The 17209-nt window shown below is 39.0% G+C and overlaps 1 protein-coding gene across 1 annotated transcript; it reads right to left on the bottom strand.

The window, feature by feature from the left end:
* Window positions 1–1235: 1235 nt before the first annotated feature.
* rhot2 (ras homolog family member T2) lies at window positions 1236–16560 on the bottom strand. The gene is made up of 19 exons (XM_088323532.1): window positions 16376–16560; window positions 13501–13559; window positions 13306–13387; window positions 13171–13214; window positions 13046–13099; window positions 12932–12984; window positions 12748–12856; window positions 12572–12673; window positions 12396–12494; window positions 12216–12324; window positions 10985–11105; window positions 10812–10896; window positions 7863–8008; window positions 7697–7797; window positions 6566–6696; window positions 6404–6487; window positions 6220–6342; window positions 4095–4297; window positions 1236–1667 (listed from the first exon to the last, which is right to left on the bottom strand). Exons 1-19 carry the CDS (start codon window positions 16410–16412, stop codon window positions 1550–1552), a joined length of 1860 nt encoding a protein of 619 aa, XP_088179658.1. The 5' UTR covers window positions 16413–16560; the 3' UTR covers window positions 1236–1549.
* Window positions 16561–17209: the final 649 nt, after the last annotated feature.

Below are 17209 nucleotides of genomic sequence, written 5' to 3'. Positions count from 1 at the left end.
GAGAGCGACTCACTCGGTCCAACACTGCCCCCTTTTGGCGGTCACGAGGAACTGTCATTAACAACTGCTGGGAAGAGAAACGTCAGTTTTGAATAACATAAAAAGGACAGTTTTCAGACCGATGCCACTTACACACTTGGGGGGGGGGGGTGTATAATATAGCGACTACTAGTAGTTATCTTTTTTATAAAACTTGATTCATTGAAAAAAATGATCGAAATAATAGGCAATAATACATTAACTATCATAGAAACATGCATGTTTTTCAAATACACATAAGTCGAGAAATTGGCATTTATTGTACAAAACATGGTCTTACCAAAAGGGAGCTGATATAATTGTTCGCCAAAATGGTGCGGTTTTGTAACTTCGAGTAACTACGAGTTTGTATTCTATGTTGTGCTTTTTAGCACTCGTTTTGAGTTGCATGACACAATACAGTGACACTTAATGGTCAAATATACTGTCTCTTTAGGGAAAGTTGATAAAGATGAATGTTGGCTTTTATAAGTTTAAAAAGATTGATATATAGACTCTTTGTAAACATTGTGACGGATCCGGTGGGCGGAACTTAGCCTGGAGGCAAACTTTTTTTTCACACTGGTCAAAACACTGAAGAAACCAAGCTATTGTTTCTGCTAGTTTGGTTTTAAAATGTCATCATGTTGTGCGATCGGAATCGGAGAGAAAACATGATTGTATATTTAAGTTTTACAGGATTCCAGCGGATAATCCTGATCAAAAGAGAGAGTTATGGATGCATTCAAGTGAAAAGATTGGAGCGAGGCACTCATCAAAAATACTCGGGTTTGCAGAGCACACTATCGACCCCGTATTACTTATAGTATCAGGAAAATATCTTATTTTCTGATGCTGAAAAAGAACATACTATGCAGATATAATAGTTTATATAACTGTATAGACTCGATAGAAGCAATCATAAACAATTAATTTCCCTTACCTGATATAAAATGTGCGCTGCAAACCCGAGCAGTGCCTCGGCCCAATCTTTTCGCTTTTCTTCTTTTTCTTTGTCGGCTGGATCCTGTAAAACGATTACTATCATTCTTTCCCAGAATCCGGTACACAAACACACAAAACGGCATTTAAACACCGATCTCGCAGAAACAAAAGCTTGGTTTCTTCATTGTGTTGACCAGCGCCGAGTATTCTTTCGGCTGTAACGTCACGCTGTGAAAGGCTCTATTCCTGCAGTCAGAAGGGGGGCAACGGTCTAGTGTTGTGTTCTCTTTATTAAGCACGGAAAGAACAGAATCTGTTCTTACATTTCAAAAAATGTCAACGGGCATTCGATTCTGATCCTGCTTAAGAAACACTGCGTTTCTAATAAAATATTTCAATCTCATTTCCAGTCAAACGATAAAGGGTCTTCTGGCCGGTGGTCCCTTTGATAGCACAAGCAAGGGTAAGGCAGAAAAAGGGAAATTAAAAGAAAGCATCACAGCAGCAGGCCACACCGAAACCCTTTCGAGGGTGTTGACCTGTACGGGAAAGCAACAGACAGACTGAAAACTCAGCTGGTCCCAGCTCATTTCAGTCTCACGGCCACTCTGAACAGCGCCAAACCCAAAACTGCAACCACAGCTGAGCCCAACGTCACTCTTAGCCAGAACGAAGTCCTGCTCATTTCTGGTCCGTTCAGGTGTCTGGGGGAGATAAACACAATCATAGTAAGACCTTTATAAAAACACTGTAAAAACAAAGCTTGACCTCAAATCATTCAAATAGCTAAAAAAATGTCTATATTATAACGATAACGACAGTAGAAGGAGGAATAAGTAACTGAACGGTCACGTTTAATATTTTGTGGCCACCCTTCTAGCAGCAATACTTTCAACCAGACAGCATATCAGGTTGGCACATTAATCCGGACTAATGTTGCACCATTCTTCTTTATGACCCGCTCTAGTTCTATCAGTTCCCAATGGTGTCTGGCATGAAACGCAGTCTTGAGGACATGCCAAAATATCTCAATGGGATTAAAGTCCGGATGTGGCTACTCCAAAACGTGTATTTTGTACTAAATATTTTGCTTTGTTGTAATAAAGTCCCCCAAAATATGATTTTGTGGTCGGAAAATACAGTAATCCCTCGCTTTATTTCCATCATGCATTGTGTTCTGGACCGAAAAAAGCCGTAACGAAAAGGCAGAGGAAAACGCTTTATCGCCAACAAATTTGGACTTCTCGTCATACTAAAACAGGGGTCGCCAACCTTTTTGAAGTAGAGAGCTACCTTCTTGAACTGATTAGCGCAAATAGCTACTGGTTGGATATACTATGTTTTTACATTGTTATGACTATGTAATTACCAGTTTGAAATGATAAGAGGTTGAAATAGGCTCAGTCAACCACAAAACATCATGACAGCTAGAAATCAAATTTCAAAGAAAATCACAATGACCCGTGATTCATTAGCAGAACCAGTCCTTGGGCTACTCAGGTAGACGTAGGGGGATACCTGAAGCGTGCACGGGCCACATTGGAGACCCCTGCGCTAAAGGAAGGTAAAAGCAGTTTTCAATAACGTCCACATGATGGCGACAACATATGTGAAGTGGATAGTTTTGAGACGTTCAGAATAATCTTGAATAATTTTCTAATATTTATCTGCCAAACCAAAATGGAAAAACATTATAATATATCTTCACAAGTCAACCCTTCACATTTCATATAACTAATCAATGGTGCAATTTGGTAGCGAGGCTATTTGGTAAATTAAAATTTGACAGTACAGTAGTTATTTGAAATTGAAAACCCTTTATAGAGTACTTTTATTTGTTGAGTTGAATATTGATTTCACGCCATATTTTTGTCTCCTATATAATGGCGGCAAAATATACTCTGAAATAAAGTGGATCGCGTCCTTAGTCAATACAGAAGTGCAATAAAGCAGCTAGATTTTTTTTAGAATTTAAAATTTGACAATCTGCCCTTTCAAACACACGTTAACAATATTACTAGAACAGCTTGTTTCCATCTTTGCAACATTGCCAAAATTCGCCCTATGCTGTCTCAGTCAGATGCGGAGATTATAATTCATGCATTTGTTACCTCCCGTCTCGATTACTTTACTGCACTTCTCTCCGGTCTCCCGAAGTCCAAAATCAAGAGCCTTCAGCTGGTGCAAAATGCTGCAGCTAGGCTTTTAACTAAGACAAGAAAGTTTGATCATATGACCCCGATTTTAGCTAACCTGCATTGGCTCCCTGTTAGCTTAAAATGTGACTTTAAGGTTCTGTTGGTAGTATACAAAATCATGCATGGACTTGCTCCCTCATATCTTTCAGATTTAATTTCCCCCAATGTTCCGGTCCGGAGCCTTCGCTCTGAAAACGCTGGTCTACTAGTGATCCCAAGAGCCAAGAAGAAATCCGCAGGTACGAGAACGTTCTCCATTCGAGCCCCGGTGCTGTGGAATACTCTTCCCCCTGAGATTCGATCTGCAACCTCAGTGGAAATATTTCACTCTAAGCTTAAAACACACTTCTATTCTATAGCATATAAATAACCTGTATTTTATGTTGACAATATCTGTTTATTGCAGCCTGGCCATCCTGGAAGGGGGATTACCTCATGTGCCCATAAGGAAAATGAAGACATTTTCCTTATGTTGAGGTTTTTGAGCTTATCCTTGCCCACAGGTAGGTTTTAGATCAGGGGATGCTGTAATAATAGTCTGTGGTTTGCAATAATCTGTGGTCTCTGCAGCCCTTTAAGACTCTTTGTGATTAAGGGTGTTACAAATAAATATGATTTGACTTGACAGTACAGAGGATATTTTTATATATATATATATATATATATATATATATATATATATATATTTTTAAAAAACGTTTATGAAGTAGTCCTTTTTGTTAGTAAGAAAATGCTTGAGCCTGTAAAATGGGTTTGTTCTTTGGTTTCGATGTCCAAGCGAGTATTTAACAAAAAAATGTTTCAACTTTGCCGGTGTTGAGTATAACGAGACCTCTTTGAAACGCAATCTTCGCGAAAAACCAAGGGTTACTGTATTCATATCAACTCTGCACCCCTTCTTGAAATGGCAAAAGATTGAAAGGTCCAACATACGGGTACACAGCAGCCCAGGCAAGTCTGGTGAAGATATTCTTGGTGTCGGATTCGGGAAACATGTAGGAGAAAGGCAACGGTTGAGGGAGACGGTGCTTGGAGCAGAAGTCGGCCGATGTCACCCCGTGGAACTGCTTGACTTCAGGGAGGTCTTGTTTGGAGGCCACCAGAACGCAGGGGATATTGCTCCCCATGTAGTGTTGCTAAAAAACAGACAGTGAGTCCTGTATTTATGACATTTCATTATTGAGAGGTCCCCACAAAAAAACAAAAACAAAAAAACAAATAGAAACTAACAAACTACCATATTTTCTGCAAGCTCATATTTTTACATAACTGCCTACGGTTGTATAAATTGATGGCTTTCAAATCCAAAGCTATTAAAACATCTCTTCTTGTAGTTTTCGTGATTTCATGTTAAACCAGTGTGTAATATTTGACCACTAGATGGCACTGTTGTCCAATATGAGCGAAACCAGTGCCACAGCGAGTAGTAAGACGCTGAACGAAAATTGCCAACTACCAGGTATGGATTCCACTATGTAAAAGATACAAATTTCTCCAACTATGGTTAAAAACAAAAAACATAACATTGGTATAATAATTCATGTATTTTTGCCTGGTACTCATTAAGCGTTGGTCTTGGGATCAAGATGTCGCAGGTTCAATTCCCGGCTCCTAGGTGTTATATGTCCAAGTGTCCTTGGGCAAGACACGATAGCAGGTAGTTGCCTTGTAGGGCTGACGCCGCTATCGGTTAGTTAGTGTGTAAAAGGGACTGAGTGGTTAGCGCGTCCGCGTCACAGTTCTGATGTTATGGGATCAAATCCAACTACCAGCCTTCCTGTGTGGAGTTTGCATGTTCTCCCCGTGTTTGCGTGGGTTTCCTCCGGGCAAAACATGCATTTCAGGTTAATCAGCTGGTCCAAATTGTCCCTAGGTGTGAATGAGCGAGTGAGCTGTCTGCCTCTACGTGCCCTGCAACTGGCTGGCAACCGGTTCAGGGTGTCCCCTGCCCACTGCCCGAAGATAGCTGGGTTGGGCTCCAGCACCCCCGCGACCCTACTGAAGATAAGCGGTGCAGATAATGGATGGATACCTTCCAAGATTAAATGTAAATATCATTATTTTCTTTGTGGCTTATTAGCATCGTCTTCCATAAGTGTCTTGTTTGTTCACAGTGAAAACATTGGCAAATAGTGATTTATGCGAAAAACAAGCATTGCTTTAATCATTCTAGGTTGATAAGTACACGTAATTGTCTTCTCAGCGGGCTATTACCATCAACTCCACTGGAAACAAGCATTTATCATCTGTGCTGTAAACTAGCGTCTTCTTATTCGGAGAAAATAAAATTCCCTACACTGAAGATACGAGAAAAAAAAAGCACTTTCCTTTCTAGACTCAAAGGCAAACACAATTATCTTTTATGCAGTCAACTCGTATATTCATCTACGATGAAAGAGCGGGTCGTCTTTGAGAGGAAAACAAGCATCATCTTCTCCCCACTGACAAATAACATCTTCTTTAAAGCCAAAAACAAGCCTTTTTCCATCTTCTAGGCTGAAAACAATCATCATAATCTATTAGGTCATTAATTAGCATTTTATCCAATGCTGAAAACAAGGGTCTTTGTTTTATATGGTGTAAACCAGCATTGGTATTTCCTTATTTATTTTAAGAGTGGGTGTTTTGTCTGCTGAAAAAAATAACAATTGAAAAGCAGGTGTCATGATCTTCTATAAAGTCAACTAGTATTTTCACCTAAAGAAATAGTTTATTTGAGCAAATTTTAAATACTTGCACGTGCAACTAAAGGAGCAGCAATGGTGATTTCAGCCAGAAGATGTCAGCATGTACAACATTTTGATGTTACGGACACCATCTTTAAGATCCGGCTTTTTCCTGTCATCCTTTCCCTCTGTTTCTGAATATATTTAAAAAAAAAAAGGTTCAACAATTTTACCTACGCTGTAAACAAACTTCTACACCGAAACCAAGGACCTTTTTCTACACTGAGAACATGCCTCCATTGCCTAGGTTAATTAAAAATATACATAGCCACCCCCATTACACAATCCTGTAACTTATTACATTAACATCTAATGACTGGTGTGTATCATACCTTGTAAATACTGGTGCAGTAGTCAAAGGAATATGGGTCACTGCCATCATACATGAGACAAGCAACATCACAGTACGAGTCCGACGCCTTCAGGAAGTCCGCTTCGACGTCCACCTCCTGTAGCTGCACAATTTCAAATTCACAGTCAACAAATAAAAAGAGTCATCAAGACGGAGTTACTTACAATAAGGGATTTCTCTTGATTGCTAATTTGGACCGTGTTGATGGCGAAGTGGGAAACGGCGCTGCTGTGGCTGCTCAGGTTGTTCTAGTCAAGGAACAGAGGAGTCAGTCAGACCACCGCAGCTAAACAGCTGACATCCCTGGCTAACATTGAGCATAGTACCAGAGCGGTGCGGCCTATGAAGGCCTGCAGAAAAGTGGTTTTGCCCGTCCCTCGCTGTCCGATCACCTTGCATAGAAACACAGAGCGTTGCGTTTGGTGCTTTTCCAGGTCCACTTCTCTCTCTCTTGTTACTGTTAGATTTCAGCAATAAAAGTAAAATTCAAAAAAATATACGAACAGAAGGGTTACAATGCCGATTTTAATTTGTTAGGAAGAGTCCCGCCTTTTTGGAAAGGGTAGCAGATTTGGTGAAGTTAAAATGTAAGGTTACAATTACATAATTTCTTTAATTAATATTGGAACATTAATAAACTGAAACAATAAGTTTGATTTATATGTTATACTTTAAGATGGCTAGACATGCATTTGTATTCACTTAGAATGTAAAATATTTTAAGTTGACCAGAGGAAATTTCATATCCAAAACAAGCAATTTATTCTTTGAACGTTTTAGTTAAAATAACACAGATAAATGATGTCAGGGTTTAATTGTAAAGCTGTGTTTACGAGTGCAGATTACATTTAAAAACATTCAGTATGGCCTGTGGAAATATTTGCTACTTTTAAACACACAAATATCTAAAAACATATGACATTTAATACTCAAAATAACAGTTGCCTCATAATTGTAGTTGATGAGCCCCTTAAAAAATATCAGGGTGCAATTCAGGGTGCTGCCCTCTGGTGGGTGCCTTTTCAATTGCATTTAGTGTATATTTAATACACTGTTAACCAGGCCAAATGTTATTAATTTATGACAAAGGGTGTGTCAAATCAAAATTGACAACAGGCTGCCTAGTTTGAATAATCTAAATCCTACCAAATATAGCTATCACTGAAACTGCATTGTCTTCATTTAGCATTGCTTTCAAAATAGGAGTCTTGGCTTAGGCAAGGTAGAGAAACATTCACGTCTAATTGAGGTTTCAACTTTTCTAGCTAGACTCACACCTCAACGAGGTCTATACTGTATCTAGGTCGATCTGTTTTTGTGCCCTATATACACCGTAAGATCCACACTAGTAATCCTCTTAACGGCGATTGTAATTTCATCGACCATGCGTTATGTTCTTATCTACAGTCCTTTTGTATTACGTCACAGATACAAACCAAGTGAAGAAATAAACAAACCCGTGACCGCAGCAGCCTGCGACTCCTGCTCGGTGAGGATTGGAAAGCCGAGATACCCGAGGTGCTCAAGGCAGCGGTGGACGTCCAAATAAGCAGAAAGCCTAAATGCAAATAAAGAAACCGTCTGAAAAGCTCAAAAGAGCCCTTTTGACAAGAAGGGGCATACCTCCACTGAGAATGGTAGCCGTGATTTGAGACGTAACCTTCGGCGGTTGTAGCGACTGTTGTGTAGACCTCGTCACCCCACGGCATGTTGGGACAAGTGCCGAACAGATTTTTCAGCTCTGCCGGTGACAGCGCAGAATCTTTATCCTAGAAAGGGATATACAGTGTATATTTATATAATAGCCTGGAACCAAAACATTATATTCATTTACAATCATCGGATTGGAAACAGAACAGTTCCAGTGTTCCAATTATGTAAACGTGCTAAGAAATTCAATTAAAGTCCTAGCCAGACTGCAATTATTTGGATAGCAGTAGTTGCGTTACTCCTTTCATTTTCGGATTTTTTGCGCATGGATATGCTTTTGCCTTAATACTATATTCTATCCAATACAACTTTTATAGTCTTCTTATATCTTCATAAGTTTATATTTCTATAGTGCTCAATAAGTGTGTGGTTTTACGATTTCTCAAACAGCTTCAAGGTCAAGAGAATAAGTTTCCCAAGCCAAAAGAACTTGTCTCTACACTGGTAACCTCCATATCTGTCATCGAACAAGTGCACAGAACTCCTTTCTGCGATGACTTTGACACTGCCAAATTCCAAGCGAGAGCTTGCGATTTTCCTAACAGAGACGCATTGCGTTTATAAAGTTTACTCATTTATTATACTCGCTCGCAATCTAGCGACCAACATACACTGCATTTAAATATGTGATTCCTGTCTAAACCAATCTGATTCATTTTCTGAGTTCATATAAACCAATTAGATGTGGAGATTCTTTTTTGTGTTTTACAATAAATGAGCTTCCTGAAAAAGGAGGAGCGTGTTCTTCTTTGAGCCGATTCTGGAAACACGCACCTCTGATGGAAGGTGGTATCAAAAACCCAAAACTCCAACTCAGGGTGTGTGCTTTTCTTTTTTCTACTACAATATCAAGTTTTAACCAAGACGATTTCCATTTCATTTTCTTCCCCCACAGGCAATAATTCCATAAATGTATCCATTTCAAAATGATGGAAGCCGCAGTTGTAACAATCCAAATAAAGCAGGGTTCGGTAACCTTTTTGACTAAAAGGTCAATAAAAGCAAAATATTTTCATTTTTCTAAACAAATGTTTATTCTTTATCATATTATCACTCACTGAGTGACATTTGATGATTTGATCAAATTTATGAAATAAGAATAATGCCAGAGCCTGTGTCCCAAATATCCGCAAATATACCACTTAAAACGTGTCTCCCTCGCACAATTACTTAATATCCCTGAGGCTCATTTTGACTTTCATTTTTTTCATAAATATGGCTTTGACAACAAGATGCAAGCAGTTATTTTGTGAAAACGTCACAAAATTCTGCAACGAGGATTTCGACGTACAGACGCTTCCCTACTTACGAACGAGATAGGTTCCGGATGATCTTTTGTAAGTTGAATTTGTTCGTAAGTTGCTTCAGTGCTATATTTTGTATGTTTAAGGTTTGTATAAATATGTTTAAGGCTTGCATAAGTAACCTGTATTGTTTTGTTCTAAAAAATAAACATTTCATAAAGTAATATGCTCTATAAAGATAAATAAAGTTGAGTTTAAATTACTTTTGGAAGATGAGCTTCAAGAGGTCCTCCTCCGTGTTAGAGAGTGGCCGAAAGCGGTTCAACCATTTTCCAACCGCATTAAGCTTTCTTTCTTATTCCACTTTCATTTCAAAAGGAAATGGCTCACCTCTTTTTTACACTTTACACCAACCATATTGAATGGATGCACATGATATTAAACAATAAAAATGTCAAAGTTCTTCGTGTGCTGGAGATACAGTATAGAATGTTTACAAATTAACTAGGAAGAGGAAGCGAATTATTTTTTTTCGGGGTGGATGCTGGGTGACCTCTCACAGCGCCACAACACACCGGTAGTGGCGGAAAGAAGTACGACAGTACTGTCCTGTACTCAAAAAAAGGTGCACACAATACCAAATCTAACTTACAGCAATGTACGGATATTTTTTTGACATCCCGAAAAAAATGTTCTTATCTACCGTTTGACATAAGTCAAAGTAGGGGAGCGTCTGTATTTACTTTCAGCACAGAGCGAGAGACAGGAGGGAGTGCTAGCCCTCTTTGCATAGCTGCACCCATCCCTACTGCTCACCCAATCAAATTGCACTGCCTGCTTTTCCGTTTTGGCAATGTGGATTTTCTTTGTAAGGTGTCTCAACAGTGAACTGGGGTTTTTTAATGAGCTTCCATATATGAGATTTCTTAGCGACCGACTGCCAAAACGGGTTTTTTTTGGTGTGACGCCCCCGACTTTAAACTGTAGTTAAAAATGTGCCCTGTATATATGGGACAGTACCGTTTTGTTCATCAGCGTTGGTTTGGCTTTGTCTGCTTTGCAATAGGATTCGCCAACACAAATTTGGAACAACATGGAGAAAATTTGCATTGAGTCAATTTTGTCTCCGAGCCACACGTACTCGTGAGAAGAGCCATATATGATTCGCGAACCATAGGTTCCATACACCAGATATAGAGTATCTATGCTTTTGGCAAGCCACGTACAAGAAAACCTTGTAAATGGGCCTCACGAGTGTGAAAGAAACAAGCATGGAATTTCATTTGATGGGATGAGTGACATGAATGCAACTATTCTTTGTTTTATGCCAAAAATCAAATGCTCCTACTTCGCCCTTGTAATCAGAATATTTGTTAAAATTCTTTTTATGGGGTTATCAGTTTGTCTTAGGGGAACGATTCATTCCGATGAATATTTCCTTTCCAATCGGATTATTGCCTAATACATAGTCAATGATAACTTCCTAATCTGTATGGTATAATCGAATAAATGTTTGCCTTTACTCTACAAAAGGTTACACAATTGACTAATCAAAACGAGATAAAGGGATTTACAACAGCCACTCCTTACACAACCATCAGCTGAGATCACTACTTACTTTATCGTACTTCTCAAACAGTCGTTGGAGGAACTGCTGACCCAGGTGGCTGAGTTCAGTGGTGCAGCCCGCAGGAACCTGTAGGCTGCAGTAGTAAAAACAAGCAAAAGTGAGGAGTGAGTACAAACACGCACACACACAAAAAATGGTAGCAGAAATATGAGCCGACTCACGCCGGGTAAAGGTAATCGTCTGTCAGCTCCAGGTTATCGTCGTAACCAAACTTTCTGAGGATCGTCCATGTGGTTTCGTGCCGGCCCCGCTGGATGAATAATGTATTGAGGAACAAAAAACCTGAAAAGAAAAATGTTTTGTGGTGAAGAATTGTGCAAAAACTACCACTTACCGAGAACAGATTATTTTTCTTTCAAGGTCAAAAACTTGACGGTTAACAGGAATACAATTTCAAGAAGTAAAATAAAGTACAAAAGCATCTTAACGTTTGCAAGATTAAAAACATCAATTACAGGCGGTTTAAGATTATTTTGGTCTAGTATTTTTCAGGGTTCGTATACCTTTTTTCATTGCCAGATTCAAGCACTTCTTAACAATATTTTTCCAGTATAATCGAAAAAGAGAAATCCAGGTTGTGAACTGTGTATTTTGTAGAGCCAATATCTGTGATTTACACATGTGAGTGCATTTATCAAGACATATGCTATTTAATTCTTTAGTAAATCGCAAATATATTTATTGATGTGAACAAAACGTTCGTCAATATTTTTGAGACAAACCTTTTCCCATATAGGTTTTGGGTAAGAGAGTAATATGTTGCTAGCATTTTCAGTAGCAGGAAGTTCTTCAATTTAACTTAACTTACAATTTACACCTGGGAAACGCTACTTTCATTTTTGCATGGCCCATACTAAATGTCTGTAATTGATACGTTACCCTTGGGCGACTACACATTTCATAGTGCCCTGTTTAGGTGTAGCATGCACATGGCCCCTAAGGGGCAATGTAGCTTCATGGATCAATGCCATACAAACTAATGATAGTTTCAATTAATCCTGAAGGAAGACTGCAGTGTTGACGTCATTTTTAAGCAGACTTGTGAAATATGGCAACAATTTCAAGCACTTCATCCCAAATCCAGGCACTTTTCAATCTTTGAAAAGAAAGAAATTAAAATTCAAGCATGTTCAAGGATTTCAAGTACAAACCCTGATCTGGTGTGTATTGTGTAAACACTTTTACAGCTCACTTTTAAGGCTTGGGGACTACATATTGAGTTTCATTGATTTTACATGTGGTCATGTCAAACAATTAAAATAATTTTAAATAAAACAGGCTTAATTTTTTCAGATATGGAAAGAGCAAATATCATTCATTTGAATATAAAAATTGGAAACTTTGGCGTATATAACCATCACTGGCACTGAATAAATTACTTTGTCTGTTTACCATTTAAGGTCAAGCCATTGTCTTGCACTCCATCACTTGTGTTTTTCCACACAACCGTCTTGACGTCTTCCAAGGCTTGCGGTGCCAGCGGATTGCCGAAACAAGATTTCTAGTTCAGAAAAAGAAAAATCCCAGTCAAAAAATCGTATTGGTTGATAGTGGAACATTTGTGACGAGAACCTGAAAACAGTTGAGCTCGGTGTCACTCAGGATGCGGTCGTTGTCCTGGTCGGAGATGTAAAAGACGCGACTGAGCGCTCTGATGCATAGTGGTTTCAGCTAGCGGGGGGATCAAATAAGTCTTTTAAGAAAATGCTTTTAAAAAAAAAAAACCCAAACAACACAAAACAACAAACCTGTTTGTCCTCGGGGTCATACAACGGTGCGGTGGGATGTAGGACCGCCTTCTGCGCGTAGTAGAACAACTCCGATATGTTTTTGAGATTCCGAGCAGAGCACTTAAGGCAAACCGCAGCCGATGTGAATTTTCAGTGAATGCAAAGTGGGAAAAAAAATCGCCAACAAAACCTACCTCAACGCACGTCTCAATCTCAGAAAACTTGTTCATAATCGGGAGGATGGTTTCCATCGAGCTACCCGAACGGAGGTCTGATTTGTTCCCCACGAGGATGATTGGAACTCTAAGGTGATAACGAAAAAATATTGCTTTAATTAAGCTCGTCGAAATGAGATACTCATTTCAAGCTGACACATACTTGTTCCCTTTCTCTGCGTTGCCATTTACTAGAGGTATCCATTTTGTTTTGATCTGAAAAGGCAAAACGGAACTTAATTGGGATTTTACAACTGATTTGAAGTGGAGGATCTACCTTCTCTATTGAATCCTCGTTGGTCACGTCGTAAACTACACACACCACATTGGCCTACGTTGGATGACGTCATTAAACGCTGCTTCTTTAAAAAAAAGTCTCGAACATTCCATCTCAAGTCTTACCTTTAGAATCTCCGCTTTCATGGTCTCATCAGTCTGATCTTTTTCTATCAAGAAGATAAGTAATAATAAGCAGGCTTGTATAAAACTCACAACTTATCATTCCAATGCAGCAGATGGTTCAATAAGTAAAGTTACCCGAGTAGTCGACAATGTGTGTGGGAACTTTCTCCGGGGTGACGTCAGCCGGTATGGTAATCTCCTCAGCTCGAGATGGAACCTGTGAGTCATCATTAGCCCACCGTGTTCCGAAAAGAAAGGAGGTGTTTAATTAAAGCCCAATCTCACATAACTAGGCACAAGAGATGATGAGGAGAGGGAAATTGCACTGACCTCTTCGGGGAACTCCTCCCCAACCAAAGACATAATGAGGGATGTCTTCCCCACCATGGCTGGTTTGGTAAAGAACATCCAAGAAATTATTGGAAATGCATGGAGATTTTGATGCACAATACTAGCGCCAGGCGATATAGGATGATTGTCCAGGCATATTCATTCTTCGTTTTTGAAGTTTTGATGCATGTGTGTACTCATGATAAAAAGTATCAGTGGTTCTCAAATAGGATTATGTGGGTTTAAAACATGTTTTATTAGTCATTGGCATTAATTAGGTAATTATGAGGTATTAATTTCGGGAAGGAATGTACAATTAAAAACATTCAGGTCACAAAAGAATCCATTCTGGGACAAAAGCTGTCTATTTGGGTTGTCATGTCCAAAAAAATGGTCGTTTTTATTCAAAACAATCTCCAAAGTCTGAAAAGAGTAGGGCTGCAACAACTAAGCGATAACGTCGGATAAAGTCGTTTATTAAAAGCGTTGGGAAATGAGATCATCAGTTTATTTATCACGTGATTTATGAGCCACTAAGTGCAGAATTTGAACAGTAAGGCAAATGTGCCGCAATATTTCAATGGTAGATAGGGGTCGGATAACGATTCTGCTCTCTTTTCATTATGTAATCCATATACTTAGTGATATCTTCTGTAGGAAATTAAAGCCACTGTTTTAAATAGATGCAATTAAATCAGTTTGGAAGGGTAGTTTAGTCTTACCCAGGGATCAGGTGCCTTTTTTTGCCATAAAAGCAAAATATTATATTTTTAATTCCTATTTTTATTTTTTCTTAGCCACACAATATATTCTCAGACAAAATTCAACAAAACCGCCAAACCCGGTCTCCAGACAAAAGCTAATTTTTCAGCGCATTCTATTTCACTGTGTGAGGTTTTATGATTTGATCAAATTTAAGAAATAATAATGTAAATATACCACTTGAATATGTCTCCCTCCTGCAGTAACTTAAGAGCATCGAGACCCGTTTTGACCGTCATTTTGGTCCGATATAAAGGTGCGAGCAAAGTTCTTTTGTAAAATTGCCACAAAATACTGCTAATGAAAAGTTTTCGGTTACTTGCAGTCGGTGCTTGCGAGAGAGAGGGGAGAGAGGGAAGCGCATGTGTGCGCAGAAACTGCCCACACTCACAAAATCAAATTGGGTAAAAATTTCAGGTGTTTACAGTTAGTTCTGCGGGTTTTCACCATAAAGTGTCTCAGCAGTGGACATATATTTAGGCTTGGGGAGAATACACCGTTACGTAATCAGAATACGAAAAATGTAAATGTATTCCGTTAGTTATTTACAAAAGATGTAACCACATTACAGGTATAGTTTGGAAAAACAAAGATTACTTTGCAGGATTGCTATTTTATTTAAAAGCATTTTTATGTTCAATACTACAGGGAATAATATTAGAGTCCCGTGTGCGCTAGTTTTATATATTATCCGCCATGTAAAAGAGAATGTTTCTTTTTTTACTCAACACACTACACTACATGATTAAAATGGGAGCACTTTTGTTGGACTACAAGCAACGACCTGATCTTAAGTCATGTTTTTTTTGTATAGCCCTTAATCACGAAGAGTCTCAAAGGGCTGCACAGACCACAGGTTATTGCAAACCACAGACTATTATTATTACACCATCCCCTGATCTAAAATTTAAATGAGGGCAAGGAAAAACTCAAAAACCTCAACATGAGGCAAATGAAGAAACTGAGAAGGGACCTCAAATGAGGTAATCCCCCTTCCAGGATAACCAGGCTGCAATGGATGTTGCAATAAGAAATAATACACATGTTGTCAACATAAAATATAAGTTATTCATATGCTATATTAGTGTGTTTTAAGCCTAGATTTAAACAGTTCCAATGAGGTTGCAGATCGAATCTTAGTGTCCTATTTTAATTTATCAAGGTTGCATTAATCATTTATATAAAACAAAATAGGGAGCACGGCGGGGCAGTGGTTAGCGCGTGTGTGGCACAGGTCTGAGGTCGTGAGATCAAACCCCCTGTGTGGAGTTTGCATGTTCTCCTCATGCTTGCGTGGGTTTCCTCAAACATTCCAAAAACATGCATGTCAGGTGAATTGGCCAATCCAAATTGTCCCTATTTGTGAATGAGCGAGTGAGTTGTCTGTCTCTGTGTGCCCTGCGACTGACTGGCAACCGGTTCAGGGTGTCCCCTGCCCGAAGATGGCTTCAGCACCCCCACGACCCTTCTGAGGATAAGCGGTGCAGATGGATGGATGTTAAGTAGCATATTTGGCATTTAAATAATCCAAAATAAATCAAGTTACATTACTTTTATATTATAGTGTTCGGGTTACACTACTGAAGACATCTTTTAATAGGTTATTAGTAACTGTATCGAATTTCATTTTAAAAGTAATCCTCCCTGCATAGATTGTTTAATAAACTTCCATACACAGGATTCTTTTAGCATCACACAGCCAAAAAGGGGTCTGGTGGTGTCACACCCTGACTGCAAACTGTAGCCGGAATTACTCATTTTAAAGTCATAAGTGACACTACAAGTTTTGAATTTGATTTCCAAGCCATTATTTCATCTCTGCCCCGTATGTACTCGTGGAAAGAGACATATCTGGCTCGCGAGCCATATGTTCCAACCCAGCAATACAAAAAGTTCTACGTTATATATTTTGCATTGAGTCTAAGCTTCGTATGATAAAAGCCCTACAACTTAGCTGCCAAACTACGTCGACATAAATTAAAGTATTTTATAACTAACATTTACTCTCCGTTTGGATAAGAGAAATACTATTTAAGAAGTTAGCCTTGTAATGATATTTGCTAATCGGCTAGCTGTCCGTCATCTGTCATAATGAGCGTCACACAGTACTCACGTTCCCCCAGCAAAAGTATCCTCACGTCCTTCTTCATCTCGTCTTCCCTCTTGACGGGCAGTCAGAAGCACTGTTGGGTTAAGGAGGCATTTGAATTTCATGTGGAAGTTAAAACTCCCGAGAAAGCTCCATAACTGTTAGTCTCTTCGCTGCGAATTTTGGACACAAGGTGAACTCGTACATTTCCGGTTCAAAAGGAAGAGCGGGAAAGAACGCCATCTGCTGGTCACACATAAAACTACATGCTCTCACAACTAGTGGACGTTACTGTAATAAAAACGAGGAAACACGATGAACATTTTTCCCCTAATGTTATTTTTTTAAGCAGAAAAAATGTGATTATTATTGAATACACAATTTTAACTCATTCAATGCCAGACGTTTCTCTCAAATGAGATAGCAGGTGCCAGCCAATTTGACTAGTTTTGGAAGGCCCACAGAAAATAACGTTTCGAGCTTTTAACATTATTTAGAACAATAAAAACAGTTGATCATTGCTAAGTTTCTTGAAAATACTCGTTTTCAAGAAAACCGAGAAAAACAGCTTGTTATGACGATGCATTTCAAGCAGAACTTTCCCTTTGGAGCTTTTTCTTTTGCATTTGTGAGCCCTCCAATATGCAAATAATTCGCTCATAACCACAAGGACACTTTGCTCGCCAAACATTTTATTGCAAGAACACTAAACTCATCCATAAACTTTGCAAGAACTTTTTCTATGACTTGATCACAGGATTTCAGTCTCAGCGGCGATCACATTCCTTGAAACGCACACAAATCGTCATCCCTCTCCGCCTCGACGAATGGACTTATTACCCTTTTTTGGAAAGGAAA

The sequence above is a fragment of the Urocampus carinirostris genome, chromosome 19, assembly GCF_059441175.1.
Source record: "Urocampus carinirostris isolate Australia breed hairy pipefish chromosome 19, RoL_Ucar_1.0, whole genome shotgun sequence".
NCBI lineage: Eukaryota > Metazoa > Chordata > Actinopteri > Syngnathiformes > Syngnathidae > Urocampus > Urocampus carinirostris.
This window is presented reverse-complemented; position numbering and strand designations above follow the sequence as displayed.